General features: G+C 45.0%; 1 protein-coding gene across 1 annotated transcript in view; it reads left to right on the top strand.

Annotated features, from left to right (window-relative positions):
• The window catches only part of LOC138268099 (hepatocyte nuclear factor 4-beta-like), a 237,087-nt gene extending 219,985 nt beyond the window's left edge, over window positions 1-17,102 (top strand). The window contains exon 10 of the mRNA XM_069217474.1: window positions 13,943-17,102. Coding sequence (XP_069073575.1) covers window positions 13,943-14,076 — 134 coding nt within the window. The 3' untranslated portion in view covers window positions 14,077-17,102. The remainder of the gene's footprint in view (window positions 1-13,942) is intronic.
• Window positions 17,103-19,105: the final 2,003 nt, after the last annotated feature.

Genomic DNA, 19,105 nt, shown 5'->3' with positions numbered 1-19,105 from the left:
TGGTCTGTTACAATTCAGTGAGCTAACTATAATTTGCTCACCCATCATGCACACCTCATGACCTCACATATGTCACTTATGACTTCACATATCATAAATATAATATCCCCCCGAGCAACCAGATTTACATTAATCAATATAAATAGTCCATATGATTAAAAAGGTTTCTTTAGTTGCAGTCTTCACATTCTTCAACCAGTCCAGATAGATCATGTAGCCAACACGCGTTTCACATATCTTCACTGATGTCATCAATGAGTACATCATCCATGATACTCCTATTCATATTACTCCATAAATCCTTAGATCATTTTAGAAAACAAGTTGGTAGTTAAGGGCCTGCAGTAATATACAGCATAGATTTACTGTATGAATATGTGTGTGTATAAAGTGGAAAAGGCCCATCCCTGCATCCAAGTCTGGTTTATGCTAAAGGTTATATGGTGTGCAGTTTATCTACCAGTAAAGTTTGAGTGCAAGAATTGTTCCATGTTAAAGGTAGAGACTGAGCGCAACTGATGTGAGTTGCAGTGCCATGTTTCAAGTAGGTTGTGGCTTAAATCCAAAGCCTATTGCCAAAAATGTGTGAGAAAAGCTAATGCTTATGTTTACAATATAGTAACCACCAGTGGATGTTCAGACCCATGAACATGTTAAATAGTTGTCATACAGTGCTATAGAAATGTATACATAAACTGGTGGTTTGTAAGATATAGATATTTATTTCTAGAACTTTCCTAAATATTTTGAGACATTATCCATTGTTGAACGTATGATATGTGGATGATCCACTCAGAAATGGTTGAACTCAAGAGTGTGAGTTTTAGGATTATGCTATTCTACTAATTTAGGAATGTGTGTAGTATATTTTAATGCCCAGAGTGCATGGCTGTACATGTCTTATCGGTGGCTAATACATAGATGTAAAATTTCTAATTTAAAAATGTGGGTTAGCTGTGGTGTTTCACAGGCTGATCTCACAAAGATAGATTATGAACAAACACTTCTGGAGGGTATTCAACTCGTAATAAGTTGCTTAACCCATTAATGTCCATAGACCCATTTAAGCACCTGAATACCCATCAAAAGAGGATCATATCTTCTAAAAGGAAGTGTGTTGACAAATATGGTACATGTCCTGCAGCTTATGCCTAATACCAGTTGATTTGTGATAGAAAAAAGGTGTAGCGTGTTGAATTACTTCAAGTCCACTGATTTATTCAGTCATGTAATCTGAGATGTCATCAGTGATGTCACAGGGGAGAGATAATTTTATTCGAAAATGATTACGTATTTTCCAAACTATGTAGCCTATTACCTTTTATGTTATAGGTTCCCAAGTGTTTCCTGGAAACGCATTAGTAATTAAAATATCCACGTTAGCAAGCTTGCTGTGCTACAATGTTTTCAAAATGATCCTCTTTGCAATCATTAATGGTTATCAAAGGAATTGTTTCTGACTGTCCTAGAGTAAATCCGTTTGTTTATCATAAACCATGGTAATCAGTGTTCTAGAGACTCTTATTTGGACTCCCAGAATTAAGGAGGACCTCTTGAACATAACTGTTCAAAATTGGTTTACTCTTTTGCACTTGTAAAACATATTTACTAGACTGCCGCCAAGGTAATTACTCGCCTAATACCCAGAGGTGCTGGAACAATTTTCACAGTGTTGTTGGTGCTGCCATCAATGTTACATCTCTGAAGCTATAGGGATTGTGAAAAATCCAAGCATCAAGCAAAGAACAAGTGTAGCAAATGAGCCACGCCCAGTCGGCAGGGGAGTAGTCATGGTGTGGTGTGAAGCCACCTGGTGTGCAATATGGGGCACACTGCCACGAATATACTATTAAAGCATTGTGTGGTAGCTCATTGTCATTTACAGAAAGCAAATTTTTTCATGCAGTTTTACTGACAAATCTATATACACAAACAATGTAAATTAGGTCACAGTGTACAATTATCTGCACATCACTAAATAAAGTGTCAATTTGTTTTCATTGTATTAAAAATATTTCCATCACACTTCAGAATTACAAAACAAGTGCTTCATTTGTGCTTTAACTGCTCATATAGTTTAAAATATTTATTCAGATTTTATGATATTAAAGAATTACATACTACATACAGTCTTTCCTTTCATGCTACCTGTACTCCAGCATGAGTGTCATATAGTTCGCTTTACAAAATCCTAACATCTTTTTAGTCAGAGAATGAAAAGTAAACTCCTAATCTTGGGAGCGGACGCTGCAAATCTCAAAGGTGGGGTGGGTGGGTGGTCAGGAGGGGGAAGGTGGTGGGAGAGGAGGTTGCCCGCATTGCGCTCCTCTTCGAACGGTGTCCCAACAGTCCCTAGGACACCAGCACAGGCCCCCCCCCGCACACAGTCCTGGCGCTGCTCTCATTCTATACTTAGCATCAGAACAGCTCCAGGATTGGTCTGAGTGGCTTGATCTGCTGCTCAGACACTATGTTGGAGTCGGTGCATTTTCTCCAACCCAGCTGTGTAACACAGCTGAGCTGGAGAAACCTAAGTGCACATGTCAGTTTGGCCGGCCTAAGATGGCTGGCCAAACTAACATGCACACTTAAGTGCATGCCACTCCTCCTCTCACCTCCCAGGGCCCAGCCCTGCCCCTCCATTCACAAGCTGGCTCAGCTGAGCCAGCAGCTAAAAAATAAAATGATTTATTTTTTATTTTTCAGCTGCTGGCTCTTAGCCAGTGGGGCCGTGCTTCTCTGCCATTGTAAGTAATCAACTACTGTTGGAAATGGCCCTTTTTGCAGGGTCATTCCCAGTCTTTTTGCCTCCTTCCTCCTATTTTTTCTGACCCGTTTTTGTTGGTTTTAGGACTCTGGCCACTTTATCACTGCTAACCAGTGCTAAAGTGCATATGCTCTCTGTGTAAAGTGCACTGTTGATTGGTTTAACCATGATTGGCATATTTGATTTACTGGTAAGTCCCTTGTGAAGTGCACTAGAGGTGCCCAGGGCCTGTAAATCAAATGCTACTAGTGAGCTTGCAGCACTGGTTGTGCCACCCACATTAGTAGCCCTGTAAACATGGCTCAGACCTGCCACTGCTTTGTCTGTGTGTGCAGTTCTAAACTGCCAATTCGACTTGGTAAGTGTACCCACTTGCCGGGCCTAAACCTTCCCTTCTACTACATGTCAGGCACCCCTAAGGTAGGCCCTAGGTATCCCCAGGGGCAGGGTGCAGTGTATGTTTAAGGTAGGACATATACTAGTGTGTTTTATATGTCCTAACAGTGAAATACTGCAAAATTCGGTTTTCACTGTGCAAGGCCTATCTCTCTCATAGGTTAACATGGGGTCTGCCTTTAAATATCCTTAAAGTGAAGCGCAGATTCCCTTTAGAGCATATAAAAATGTGGAGTTCAGGGTCTCTGAACTCACAATTTAAAAATACATCTTTTAGTGAAGTTGGTTTTTAAATTGTCTGTTTGAAAATGCCACTTTTAGAAAGTCGGCATTTTCTTGCTTAAACTGTTCTGTGAATCTGCCTGTTTGTGGATTGTCTGTCTGGGTCAGTTTCACAGCTGGGCTGTTCACACCTCTTCTTTAGACAGTGACACAAAGGGGGCTGGGGTGTAGCCTGCATATCTTGATGAGCCATCTGTGCTGGAGGGGAGGGTAGGAGTGGTCACTCACACCTGAATGGACTGCGCCTGCCCTCACACAATGCTGTCTCGGACCCCCTGGTGAGTGTCTGGGGCCTGGCCTGGACAAGGAAGGATCTTGCAAACACTTGAGATTTTGCTTTGAAGTTTGCCAACTTCAAAGCAGCACTGGGTATAATAAGAAGACCCAAAACCCCAGACTTTTAGAATCTTTCTGGAACCAAGAGGAACCTCTGCCCAGGAGAAGAGCTGAATAGCTGAAGGAGGAGCACTGTCCCTTTGCTGTGTTGCTTTGCTGGACTGGCCTGCAGTTGCTGCTTCTGCCTGAAAAGAGTGCAAAGGGTGAACCTTGCTGTGTGTCCTGCTTGAGAAAATTCTCCAAGGGCTCGGAGTAGAGCTTGCCTCCTGTTGGAAGTCTCAGGGACACCAAAGACTTCAGTTTCCTCAACCTGCAGCACTGGGAACTGTGTGTTTCGTGCTGTTCAAGAGGAGAAACCACTGTGCCACCGCCGCTTGCCTGCACTGTGACCTGCTGATGCCAGACGGAGTTGCATTGCCCCGCTTTGCACTGCGACCCTGGTCTCCCCAACACCGTCATCGGACGACTTCACAGAGCCGCTACTCGCACTGCAACACTTGGGCCCCGCACTCTGGTATCGCCTGCTCACACCTCAGCCTGGGCATCCCCTACGCCGCTGCTTCTGCTGACACAGGCGCTGCTGCCTGCACTGTGGCCTGTGGGCGCCACTGCCTGCACCGTGGCCAGTGGACACCACTCGTGAAGTACACGAAGCACCGTCCCGTCCTGCAACGCAGCCCCAGTCCACCGACGCCAGCACCATCAACTCCTGTGTCGTCACAAGGCATCCTGCCTGCACCGTGGCCTGTGAACACCGCTCGTGGGGGTCACGAAGCACCGTCCCGTCCCACACCGCTGGCTTGGGCCTACCGGCAACATTGCTTCAGCAATGACGACCACGCTGCCTGCACTGTGACTTATGGACACCGCACATTGCACCGCCTCGCTTCACACTGCAGCCCTGGTCTCACCGACGCCACTGGATACAGTCACCGAACCGCTGCCTGCACTGTGACCTGTGGGCACCGCACCTCGCATCATCCCGCTTTGCACAGCAATCCGATGCCATCCACGCTGGTGCACCTGACTTCGTCAGCCTGGAGTTCGATCCGCAACATGTGTGACCTCCTACACCGACTCCGCTACGTCAGTGATGCCGCTCTCCAGACCTCACTGCAAGGATCACGACGCCCTGCAAATCCAAGGTACGATTTGTGTGTCTTCCTCAACACCGTGGCTGGCCTGAACTGTTGGTTTTGTTGATCACGACGCCGTGATAGCACCAGGTGGAGCTATCGACTTCAAGGAACTGTATTTGTGAGTAAATCTTGCACAATTCATATTTGTATTACTGTATGTTGGATTTTTATCGTATTTGGTCTTGTGTTATAAAGATAAATATTGGCTATTTTTCTGAAACTGGTGTGGTGTCCGTTTGTAGTGTTTTCACTTATTACTGTATGCTATGTGCAAATGCTTTAATCATTGCTCCTGAGATAAGCCTGCCTGCTTGTGCCAAGCAACCAACGGGGTGAGCAGGGGTTATCTGAGCGGGTATCTCCCTTATCTTGACTACAGTGAGTGTCCCTACTTGGACAGGGTGCAAACCGACTGCCAACTAGAGACCCCATTTCTAACAACTACTAAGACTATAACAGGGGACACTAGATGGACACCTAGCAGCATAGGACATGTATTCAAACACAAGCTTATCTACAGAAATAGATTCATTAAACCTATGATGGTTCCATCACCTGTATGACAAATAGAACAGAGGATGTGACACATATTTGGACAACAAACTAAGCTGTGAACGACAAATTGTAAGCTGCAGATAAAGCACAGCTATTAGACTGTACGTTCATGTTTGTTTTAGAGAGAATATGAAATAGACTGAGTCAGTACCTCTCTCTCACTCCCAAAGAAGAAAGGTCTTTCCAAAAGCTGTTACATTTTGAAAAATGGAGCCAATAGCACTAGATAGGAAATGTGAAGACGTTTAAAGAAATAGAAACCATTTAATAAATATCACTAGAAACTGTGTGATTTTTTTTTAAAGACAAAGGATGTCATTGGAGAGATGTTTGTAATGAAGCAGTAGATCAAACACACTAATATGGCAAAGTCAAAAAGGAAGTCGAATAATAATTTTTGTTGACTCTGCAATCTCTCAAGAGGCTAATTTAGCAGCTGTTGTCTTGTTGCTTTTAGGGGTTGACTTTTATTGACTTGCCATATAATCATGTCAGCTCCAAAGGCCATAAGTGACTCACTTATCTGGTGCGCTATGCTGTAAGGGTGAGTGGGACAATATGCACAGTATGATCTTGAACATCGTACAGGCAGATAGTGAGGGACACTGTTTATAACTAAGAGAATATCTAAAGATGTTTATAATTGTAGGTAAAATGCCTTTGTTGCCACAGGGAGTAGGAACATTTTGGAGCTTGCAGTCACACCACTTATGCACCACTCTTGTAGACGGTGCCATCAGCTCCTCCTAAAAGTTGCTAAATCCTGTCTTCCATATTCCATAAAGACACCAAGGTTATACATTTGGAAAGCTGACAGCAAATGCAGATTCCCGAGCAGTGCTCACACGGTTCTTTCATTTTAGGTTAATGAACCTAATTGAACAAACAAGTGTATTTTACACTGAGCAATTTGTTTTGTGCAAATGCAAGATATTGGTCAGCAAAATAAGGTCAACCTTCCTCAAATTAGGGAAAATGTTGTATCTGGTAAGCCATCTAAGAGATTAAGGACAAACTGGCTAAAGCTTCTCTGGAGCCTGCTCTCAATTCTTTTAACTAGGGCTTTATGCTGCACTGAAGTTGGTCTGTAGACATTCAACCGTATAACAATCTGGTGAAGAAGCTTTACAATAATTGCGCATAATTTTTACTATAGGCCTACTGTGTTCATCGATGCTAGTAGGGAACAATCAGCAACAATATTACTCTTTTAAGTGATAAAATGGTTCACAAGCAGAAATACTTCAGATAGGTTATTGAAATGGTACTTCCAGAAGTGATAACAACATGGATTTTTAAATCAGGGTTCTGCGGTCTTTGACACCCAAATCTAGAAATGTTTATTGTTACCATACAGCCTTTGGAACAAATCAGTTACAAGTTATAATTGAAAAATATATTTAGATGACTGACGGTTTCTGTTGGTGTTAATCAGTCTATGTTCTGTCTATTCTGGGATACAGACTATTTGGCAGTCTACCAATCCTATTTATATGAAGAGAGAGCATAAACAAAAGAAAAGAGTTAAAATACACTAGTATTTTTGGTTGATTTTACTTTCTTCTATTATTGAGTCAACCAATCTGAAACGAGCAGACAAAAAAGTTGTAATCACCATCTAAGGATCTGCCCAATCACTGATCAGTTTTAAAGAACCATACTGAAAATGTGCCATGTGCTGCTCAATATGCTGCAAAGTGGCTGGTTAAAGGATTTAAAATGATGAAGAGAAATGTATCCCAAAAGTTTCTTAACACCCCAGGTGACTCTTCATGGCTTAATTCATCAAGCAATGAGAAAATCAAGAGCAAATATCTTACCTGAGACACTGGTGAACTATTTCTTTTTGGATCAAATCTGTTTGTTGGTATATAATATATGTGAACCAAATACACAGCTCTGTGCCTACAACCGCATCAACCGACAGCAAGAAAACGGTACAGTATCACCTGTCGCACATGGCAGGGGACAGACCGTTGGAGAGTGCTGATTGACGTAAGCAGACATATGCTATTGTCCGCCTCATCCCCGACCCCCATGAGCTAGTACCGTTATCACATGTGACAAGCAAGTCGGTCAAAGGAGGAGCGGGGAAACAAGGGAAAAATAAAACAAAAGAACAAGATAAAACAACAGTGCTCCCCATGCAACGTTCAACAATGCCTCCCCATCTTGCCCCCCAGCACACCGCACCCCCATACGAGGCCTATGCACCCCTCCACCCTCCAGCACAGCCAACCGGCCTCCCCCCATCAGGCATCCTGCAACAGCCTCAGAACCCTTAGATATGCATGGCAAGTCAGTTCGCTAAATTCCGTGGATAGAATCTGAATGAAGGGTCTCCAGAGACTGGAGATATCTTCTGCTCTCTGCCTAGACACTAGTGTTAGTTTCTCCATCGCTAGGATGAACCAGAGTTTATGGAGCCAAGAGGTGTCGTTCGGGACCTTGTCCGAGCCCCACAAAGCTAGTATCGTATGATGCGCTGCATTGAGAGCCAGGGCAATCTGCCGACCTCTCAAAGAGCGAAGAAGGAAGTTAAGGGGGTTGGGCAGACCCAGGATAACATATGTCGGCAGTCTAGGAATCTCTGTGTGGAATACGTCTATATCATCAAGGATGCTCTTCCAATATCTGATCAGCTTGGGACAGTGCCACAACAGGTGTATGAGTGTGCCTGTGTTGCCGCAGCCCCTCCAGCAGAGTCCCGATTTAGTGGGATCCCATTTGTGTACCCTCGTCGGGGTGTAGTACCAGTATGTGGCTAACTTATAAGCTGTCTCTGCCCCTGATGCATTGTGAGCTGTGTGATGTGTTCTGAAGTGGATACTCTCCCACTCCTCCTCCGTCAGCTCTCGTCCCAACTCCTCCTCCCACCTCCTCTGCCCTCTGGTTTTAGAAGGTGGTGATGCCATGTGAAGGAGTCTATACAGTTCCGATATCACCCGCTTGTCATCTTTTTTTACCAGTAGCCATTTCTCAAACGCGTGAGTGATCTATCTACCAAGGGCCTGACCACCGGCTGGAGCGCCCAGTGTCGAACCTGATAGTACGTCAGCCTGTCTGCCTCCGTGAGTCCGTATGTGTCTCTCATCTGATCAAAGGGGATGACTACATCTGCATTAAACATACTCCACACCCTTCTACAACCTCCCCCGTACCAGCGGTGAAAGTTCTCTGACTGCAAGCGGGTAGCGAAGTCGGGATTCTCACAGATCGGTGACATGGGGAGGGGAAGGTCTTCAAACCATGCCTCATCGCCACGGCGTCCCACACCCGGAGTGTCACACCTGTGATCGGGGAGGAATATAGCCCCTGTGCCCTATGTCTGCGTCGTAGCCAAGGCTCCTTCCATACGTGAGACCCAGCAACTGCCTGACCCATGAAGCACCAGTGCTTCTCTGTATGCGGGCGGCCCCACTCCAGCAGAAAGCGCAGCTGGGCCGCTTGATAATACCTCAACAGGCAAGGGACAACCAGCCCACCCTCCTCCTTAGGACGGTATAGTGTGCAACGCAATACACATGCGGGCTTCCCATCCCATATAAATTTCAAGATCGCCACCTGGAGCGTATTTATGGTATTAGGCTGCGGAGTCAGAGGGAGTGTCTGAAACAGATAGAGTATGCGCAGCAAAACTGTCATCTTGACCGCAGACACCTTACTAAACCAGGAGAGTTTATGCTTCCCCCATTTCTCTAAGTCCTTCAGTATTTCTTTAGAGAGAGAAGCGTAGTTCAAGCTAGACGTCTTCACCGCCGTCATTGCCAAAGCTATGCCTAGATACGGGACATGTGACATTGTTCATATAAAAGGGTATCTAGAACGGAGGGCCTCCTCGTGCTCAGGGAGGACTGACAAGTTTAAGACTTGAGATTTCTGTGTGTTCACTTTAAACCCAGAAACCCTGCTAAGGGCGACTATGAGCGCAGGCAACGAGACCATGGGTTCCGCCAGAGTAAGAATCACATCGTCAGCATATAAACTGAAGAGGTGGTGGTCTCACCCAAATTTAATGCCGGTGGCGCGGGGGTCATCGTGAAGTCGCTGAGCCAGGGGCTCCATATAAAGAGCAAACAAAAGTGGGGAGAGCGGGCACCCCTGCCTTGTTCCCTGTCTTATCGGAAATGGCAGTGACAAAGTCCCATTGATGCGGACCGCTGCCTTGGGCTCCTGATATATGCATTTTATCCAGGTCAGGAGCGCCGGTCCAACCCCAAAGCACTCCAACACCTGGAAGAGATAGGGCCAGTGCACCCTATCGAACTCTTTCTCCGCATCGATGGAGAGGAGGAGTGCCTCCCTATGGGCTCTGTTCGTTTTGTCAATTAAATGTAAGAGTCGCTTTGTGTTGTCTCCGCACTGATGGTGGGGTATGAAGCCCGCCTGGTCTGGGTCAATAAGTCCAGGCATGTAGGGACTAAGGCGCTGTGCTAGAATACCTGTGAATAGCTTGGCAGCTGTATTTAGGAGCGAGATGGGTCGGTATGAACCACAGTCCTCTGGGTTCTTCCCAGACTTTTGGATGACCGTGATGGTGGCCTCCAGCATGCTGGGTGTGAGGGCTCTGGACATTAGGAAAGAGTTAAAGAGCCGAGTCAGGATTGGGGCAACTCTGAACAAAAGGTTTTGTAGAAGAGCGCGGTGTAGCCGTCTGGGCCAGGTGGTCTGTTAGAGCCTAGGCTCAATCGTGGTTTCCCTAACTCGGGAGCTAAACTCTGAGGAGGCCAGGAAAAAGTCTATGCGCGTGAATGTCTTGGAGGACGCCGAATGAAACGAATAGTCCTGGAGAGTCAGATGCGCCATCCGCCAGACATCATCAAGATCACAGTCTACCTGCCACTGTCGACCCGTGGGGGCCAGAGCCCCCATTTGCCCATAACGGTGACCAGATCGTTATCCATGACCTGATTGAAGTCCCCACCCACAAGTATAGCCCTGTCCGGAGTGGTGAGCATCGAGGACATAGCCTGTCTCATGAATGTTTCCTGCTGAGCGTTAGGCGCATATATCGTAGCAATTGTGAAGTGGAATAACTCTATGCGCAATCTGAGGGCCAAGAACCTACCCTTAACCTCATGTAACTTGGCAACGACCTCCCCGGGAAAAGCTTTCAAGATCAAGACTGCCACCCCTGCATGCTTCGTCGGGGCTGAAGACCAATACTGCCGGGGGAACCATTTGTAACGCATACGATATGTGTCTGTGGCTAGCAAGTGCGTCTCCTGTAGCAAGCAAATGTGACTCTCAGATCTCTCCAGGGCAGAGAGAATCGCTAACCTCTTCATGGGATTATTAAGGCCCCAGACATTAAGGCTTAGGCATTTAAATGACATGAGTAGGTGTGTGGAAGGAACGCCATAGTTGTTGGCCTCTACCGAGAGGCGGCAGCTGGGGATAGCCCGGGGAAAGGCCAGCACATAGGAGAACGAGAATCATAACAATAGCATGTAGCACCTTTAGGGGGAGCATAATATAACACAACAAAGGGGCACAACAGGTGCACATCAGTCACAAACTAGTCCTCTATCGGAAGTCCAAGAAGAGGTTAAGTCCCAGACAGGGGTCAGCAGCACCTCTCAAGGCCTTCTTGTGGCATCCAGAGACCCCACCACCCAGGCCCGAATCCAGCGTCTTCACTCCTCGCTCTTGAAACGGTCCTGGGCCACTTCAACATCCTCCGGGGACTATCCACATCTAGGAACTGATCCCTGCCGCAAGACTGTTCAATACAGATTGTCTCTCCAGCGCTCTTTTAGTCTATGACAGCCGCGGCTGCTTCCGTTTCTTGTCTTTCCATCACCATCTCGGTCGGTTCTTGGCAGAAGCCTCCTCGTGGGGCCCAGTTCTCTGCTCTGTCTCCTCTATATTTAAGATCCGACAAGCCTCCTGCAGCAATTTCACCTGCCTCAGCTGGTCCCCCCATCGGAATACAAGGTGAAATGGGTGGCCCCAAGTGTTAGGCGTAGAGCTCGCCCGGAGGTGTTCTGTAATGGGCTTAAGTTCTCTTCGTCTCTGTAATGTCAGCAGTGAGAGGTCCTGATAGAGCTGTAGCGTGTGCCCCCTAAATTGGACCTGAGGAGATTTTGCGCTTTCTGAAGGATATTTTCTTTGGTCGCAAAATTACGTACACACGCTGAGATGTCCGGAGGGCGCGCACCAGCCCCCCGCCGACCTGCCCTGTGGACCGGTCCAATGTTATCTCTTGCATGCTATCCGGGCCCAGGAGGGAGCGAAATAGAGCTGTGACAAACTCTCTAATGTCCTCCCCTTCTGCCCCGGACGGAGCTCCTCTAATACGTATATTATGCTGTCTAGAGCGGTTTTCTAAATCCTCAGTCGCGATCTGCAGTTGCTCCTGTTGCTCGCAAAGGCACAGAACTTCCTGTTGCAGCTGTTCGACTTCTTCTCCCCTGGAGATCTCGCTGTCCTCCATACTTGACACCCTTTCCCCTAATGAGGGGATGTCCGCACGCAGGGAGGTAAGGAAACCCTTCGTGACCGGGGCCCCACCATCGTCCTTCCGCCTCGCCCTTTTCGTCAGGCCCTCTCGCCTGGGCAACCACCTTAGCGTGCTTGCTCTGTGGGGGGTGAGATCTCGTCAGCATCACCCTTACTGATTGATCCCACTTCGGCTTGGAGGACGCCATCAGAAACCTGCACACCAGCCACCACGATAGTGGAAACAGTGACCGTCGTCTCCCCCAACACCTCGCCGCAGTCTGGCTCACCCTGCCGGACCTCCACCTTCTGCTGGGGCACCTCGCTCCTCCTCCGGGCACTTGGCCTTTCTCCTAAAGAAGCTGCTGGCCCCACCACCTCTGTTGTCACAGTTACAGCCTGTCCGGCCTCTTCAGTGTCTCTAGGCCCTCTGGGACCAAAGTCCAGTGACCCGCGTCTTGCTGGACCACCGTGAGCCTCAATCACGCTGTGGGCCGAATCATCCCGCCAAGCCAGGGGGGCTCCAGCCTCTCCACCACTGACTCTCCAGGGCCCAACCAGGCCGCTCCTGGTGTCACAGGGCCCACACAGGGCCTGGGAGGCTGCTGCCACGTCTCACTGCTTCTCTGCTGCGGCCCCTTCCCACGGCCCCGTACCTCCGTGGCTCGATGGCAGCCGCTGCGCTCCTCTCGGCCACCTCTCTGCTCCTCTTTGCCGCCAGGCCAGGAGCCACCGACCGCTCCCCGTTCACCCTGCCAGGCCGCGGGCCCAGGCCGGCCGCGCCCGCCGATCGTGAGCACGCTCTAGGCCCCGACGCCCGCCCAGCCCGGCAGCCCTCGTCGGCCAGCCAGCCACCTGCTTGGGCGCTCCGCTGGGTCCCCGGATCTCCTCGGCGCCCCTCTGATACTCGGGGACGCCCTAGCAAGCAGGGCCCGGGACCGCTGTGTCGCTGAAGAGGCCCGGGCGGCGGAGCTCACAGACACACATCTGCTCATGCCGCCATCTTGGCCACACTCCTCCAACTTCTCCTTTTTGAAGGAAAAATCTTCAAAGAATTTATCAGATGGAATATATATTAGCCAATATTGCAATGGACATTATAAACCTCTCTCTCTCTCTCTCTCTCTTTCTGGCCGATTGCTTTACAGGAGAAACTCCTACTTAGGAGACCTATGGAAAAACAGTCACTGTTCCTAAGCAGTTATAACAGAGAAAGAACAAAAACAGATGGCCATTCTGTAACTTGGACTTGAAATGGATACTTAACTGTACATTTAAAATGTAAAGTCTTCACAGTGAAATGCACTCTCCCACAAGAAAGTTTAAAATATATTTACAATTTTAAACTGTGGTATTAAAAAATAGTAGAAAGGGAAACGCATACATATTTTTACTGATAGTGCATGTGGCTCTGTAGAAAGGGAGGTGTTAAATAGAGGAGATGGAGTATCTGCTCCACAGAGAGTGTGTGAGTGCACCATGTTCTTAATCGGCATTAATAATTAATAGGAAACAATTAGGAACTGGATACAGTTGAATTGTAGATGGGAGCTTCAAATAAAAGCATGGCTCCTGTTTTAAAATGTGCATGAAAATGTCACTTGTGTATGAGCTGACCTAAATGACACGTAACCGGTTTCGAATGCAAATGAATTTGTGCAAAATTTACTCTGCTGCTGGTTTGGGATTTTGTGCCTTATATTATAGATTTTTTTCAAGCATGTAATTGCAAATAAAAACGTAAACATCAATCTATGTAGCAGTGTATCCTCACGTAAATGTATGTTATCCATGGTCTCCTTGAGGTCAGTCATCATACTGCCTGAATCAAACCGTGTCATCCATGACGTGGCATTACTAACCATTTTAAGGACTGATTTAAAAGACATTTTGTTATCATACTTGTTATAAGTGGGATCAATCAAGTAACAATAAATGGGCAGTAATGTCAAGAGAAAAATGCTATTTTGCATGTCAGTGGGGTTCGGATGCCATCTTAATGTTTTAGTTTTTTTTTTTGTTGCAGCGTCTCCAGAAAGCTGCCACCCGTCTGCTATAAGCAGAGGAAGTGAGATCCTGAAACGCAGCTCTCACAGCACGCCTAGGGTCTCTGTTCAAATAGCGCCTTCCTCCATTGTACCCAAGCAGGAGATTTTGTAAAGAGTAACCGGAAAGACTTGTGCTTGCCGAGGAGAACAGCGTTGGAACAGACGCTTTACATTGTGCTACAAACCAGCCCAGGATGCGGCCTGTTGCGTTCGGAGTGCAGACATTTTAAGGTGGCCTTCAGACTAAAACATCTGCTGCATGCCTTCCAACATGCAAAGACAGAGAAAAGAGGCATGTGATTGAATTGTGATGCAGATATACATGCGACAATCTTCTATCTTGCACGTAGGCGCTACAGAATTCACCTTCGAATTAATGTGGTCAGTAACTCCAAACAGGGGTTCACAACTGTATGGCGACAAGACTGGATTATGGAAAAACATTTTACTTGGCAGTGGCCGGAAATCAGTCGAAAAATTGCATAAACCTTTAAGATCAAACTGCAGTCAATGAAAATTCGAGAAAATTGCCTGTGCTGGAGGCAAATACTGTAGCCTGGAATATAGCTTAGTGTGTCCCGGGCTATGCTTCAGAAATCAACCCTCAGCATGCAAGAGACTGTTTTGAATGCTGCCAGGGTTTGGCTCACAATCTTCTTCTTATGAGGTTAATATAAACAGTGCACTCAGCTGGACAACAGATCCCGTCATGCAATTCTCTACAAAGTTGCAAGCATTCTATAGAAAATACGCTTTCATCAGTGAAGCAAGATGGGTCGTTCTGCTTCCCAGACAGCTGTGTGAGCATAGTTAATAATTCTAAAATGAGGCAATAAATTAGTATGCTATTGCAGTGGCACTGCGGAACAACATTACCCGATTCCTATCACTCTTTTATATTCTATTGGACATAGGTTTGGAAAGGAAGATGACAGATTGACATAAATTCAACTCTAACACCAACAAAATTTAACATAAATACATTAAATCTATGCACGCTTTTTAAATTAAGAATCGTAGGAATGGGCCTCACATTGTCCTTTCTGTTCATCGCACGTCCTTGGAATGGTTGGATCTGAAATTTGAGTTCACCCGGACATACACCAATGCTACGTCCCTAGTTTAAAGTTAGGGTCCAAAAAGCAGAATTTTGAAAACATGTACAATGTTTCCCTTTGTACCTTTTATGCACAGTTTATGGCCAAATGATTGTAAACTGCTGGCCTAATTTACCCTGAACCAAGAGCAACAATTTGGCACTCCAGGTTCAGAGAACCATCCTCAGAAGAGGCAATGTTCTCATAGTCCGGCTCCCAGAGATGTGCATTGCTCAGACCACTTCTGTAACACAGCAAACATATGTGAAGAACATTGGTAATTCCAAATCAGGGAGGCAATGTGCAGTTCACTGTTGGTGGGATGTACAGAGGGAAAGTCTTCCTAATATATGTCTTTATTGTTGTTTTCAGGACTCCTAAGAAAAGACCATGAATAAAGTGGTCATTCTGTGAAATCAACGGTTATCCCATCCTTGTGAAATATCACTAATGCATCGATTGGCAATGTAATCCACATGAAACATACATTTGACTTACACCTTGTAAATAATACCCCACTCAACTTTACATTTTTACCACTATTGGAAGGTTAATCTCAGAAATAATGTAGAACAACCAATCTCAGAACTTGGGCACTTTACGGATTAATCTGCAGAAGTGATCCCTATATCATTTAAATCTTCAATTTATGCATTTACTGCTTTTTGTGAGTCTGATAGCATTGTACAGAATGTTCAACAGCTGTGGGAGAACCGATCAGGCACTTTCACCAGGAATCACCACCTAAAGGTTTTGCAGAAACTTATTTCAAGCACCAATGAGCCATGACATTTAGGGTGGCAGCTTTCATTTTATTTTTATTAGCGTCTTTGCTTCTGTTCAGCAACATGAAGACATTGATCATATTGAAAACAACAGATTCCTTGATGCTCTAGCAAGACACAACGAGTTCTAGTTTACACTTTAGGACGTTCCGCAGGTTAAGCTAAAATATACATTCCTCACATCCACCACAGAAAACATAGCATTCCAAACTGAAACCTTGCATTAGGAGGCTGCATTCTTTATTACAGTTTGTAACCAAGCATGCATTTGTGCATGTGGTATTTGTATAGTGTGAACTGACCCAAAACACAGCAGAGTGCTGAAGACAAAGAGACAATGAGAGATGGATTCCAGGCGTGTGCTGAGTTCTTGCGGATGTAGACTGATAACGTTGTTGTGATGTGCAGTTGACAGAAGTGTATCTTCAGCTCATTCCTAAATTGAAGAATGGTAGGGTGGTTCTGAGAGAGAGGCATGTCGTTTAACTCCCCGATTGTGTATGTCTCTTCCACCACATAACTGGTGCTGTAGGTAAAACAGATCAATTTGTCCTTTTTAGAGGAATCTATCTTGTGGAACTAACTATAAACATACATCAGGTATAGAGAGGTCCATCTTGCAGTTACAAACGTCTTGCTCATCCCAGACTAGGCCCTGTGGTGCTTATCAGTTTTTTTTAACTCTCCTTTCACCATTTTTGAATGACTTTTTAATGACACAAAATAACATACTTTAGGATTACAACTTTCAACTGTTCAAAAACATTTTTGAACAATTCTATAAACACCCCATGTGTACCTGATAACGCTTACTGGAGACCCCTTTTTCCTCAAATGTTTTCACAATTTTCTAACTTGGTGGGATTTGGTATAAACACCTTCCAGTAAGTCAGCCCTACACTATCTCACAATTCTTACCTCCAACTGAATCATGCTTTTGAATTGCCTAGCCTTGCTGCCGTAAATTCCAGCCACCATTGTTTTATCAGTGTGGTACCATAGGTTTCATCCTGAACTTGACTTTGCTGCTCGTCACCCCTAATGTATCCACATAAAAACATATCAAACAAGCAACTAAGTCCCTTTCTATTCAATATACTTGACTGCTTGCTTAATGAAGAATCTACTTCATGCAATGTGTAAGTTATGACTTTATTTATACTGCCTATCTGCAAGTACTGCTGGGATCCTAGATGAAAGATGATTGTTCCAGTTAGTACTTTTGGTGATCATGATTAATAAAACACATACCAGCATTCTGCTGTAATAATAATGTTCTCCTCTATGTGAGTGCTTGCTAGATGATGCTTAGAGTAAGCAGTGAGTGTTGTACCAATGGGCGTGTGCACCAGTACTCGTATTTGAGCCATGATGCCTCTGAAAAATCATTTGTATCTTCACCAGCCATTGTTGTATTGCAGAAGAAGAGATTCCAGACATATTAGCAATAGGCACCTCTTCAGGCATATGTAGCTGTTTTATGCATACTAGTAGCAAGCTAAATGTTGGAGAATGTTCAATAATGAGATCAAATTATCGCACTCTGCTATAGCAACTAGCATGGCTAGTGCTATAGGTCAGTGGTTCCCAATCTGTGGCCTGGGGACCCCCGGGCTCCGTGAAGCCTTCCCAGAGGGTCCGCGACTGCTTAGAAAATTAAATAATATTAACAGATTAGGTCCCCAGCTTTCAGTAGTGTCTTAGTAAGGGGTCCCCAGTTCCAATAATGATTCAGTGTGGGTCCCCGAGTTCCAGTAATAATAAAGTGGAGGTCCACAGAAGTCAAAAGGTTGGGAACCACTGCTATAGCTTGGATGTTCGCACTCAGATGCTGACAAACACAACAAATGCCTGCTGCAACTCAAAACAATAAAACAATGCATGAATGAGTTAAATAATTAAATATGCGTTACTATACCTTTTAGATTTAAAATAGTCCTCCTCATGCATACTCATTGGGGTGGAATAATGCACATAAACTGCCAATAGAATGATTGTGAGATTAAAATACTCATGTAGGCTGTTGCAAGATGGAATTAACAATGACTGAATGTTTATGAGCAATTAATTCAATGGCTGAAAAAAATCCTTAGAGTATGCAGATTAACAGAGTGTCCACCATTAATGGTACAAGCCACATTACACGTCAAATTTGAAAATTTATGAGAAATTCTAATAAAACTGAAAAATTCTAACCTGACCAAATAATTGTGATTGCCAAAGACAGGCTGCAGGCCACGCAGTCCTCAAAAGTACTTAACATAGCAACAATGTTAATGTTAACGTAACTGCAAGCGTTAATCTGATCAATCCTTGGAGTGACCAAAATTCAGACACTTTAGAATTTAGCAGAATCTCCAAAAGACTTAAAACTGCAGCAAGGTTTATATATCTTGTAAATTCTTCTCTAGCAGTGCTCCCACAAAGCCCTGTTTCAAAGGGTTTTCTGATCATTGCACAACACTACTGTCCCTTGCAATAACTACTTCTAGACCCACGAAATTAGGGTGGCAAATGAATAAACTGCCTCTCAATGACAATGACTGGGTAACAGATATAATCCGGTACATCAAGCATTTCTTTTAATTGAATTTAGATACTGCAGATGTTAGTGTCATTTGGGATGCATATAGGATCTCAAAAAGTGGCAGAATTATTTCTAGAACAATTGCCATCAATAAAGAAAAGAGAAGGGCAGGAATGGACCTACCAGATAAGCTCATGCAGACCCAAAGTGCCTTTCTAGAAAACCAATTGGAATAAAATAAACCTCATTGCGAAGTCGCAAAGATGACTTTGAGGGATCGTTATTATAAAGCTGATCAGCTCTAACCAACATCTGTGGTCCAGCAATGGTATGAAGAAGGGGAATACACAAGGGAAATTATTGCCTGGGCATCTAAAACTAAATATAATCAAAATAAAAATAGAGTGCTTTTATACCCTTCCAATAGTAAGCTCACCTCCTACTTTGATATGCTCAAGTACATTTTTATTTATCATTATAAACAAATTTATACTCAAGAGCCCAAAATACCGGAAAAGGAGATTATTAATTACCAAGTAAGTCCTACAACTGTTATTACAGAATCTGATGCTAGTCAAATTATCTATTCCTTTTCAGTATAGGAAATAAAGGTAACTGGAGAATATGCTATCCTTCAGAATTTTATAAAACATGTAATAAGGTCATATCTCCAAAGATAACCACCGTGATAAATAATCTACTGTCTGTAGGTATTCCTTCTCCCTTATTTTT

This window comes from Pleurodeles waltl, chromosome 12 (genome assembly GCF_031143425.1).
Source record: "Pleurodeles waltl isolate 20211129_DDA chromosome 12, aPleWal1.hap1.20221129, whole genome shotgun sequence".
Classification (NCBI taxonomy): domain Eukaryota; kingdom Metazoa; phylum Chordata; class Amphibia; order Caudata; family Salamandridae; genus Pleurodeles; species Pleurodeles waltl.
This window is presented reverse-complemented; position numbering and strand designations above follow the sequence as displayed.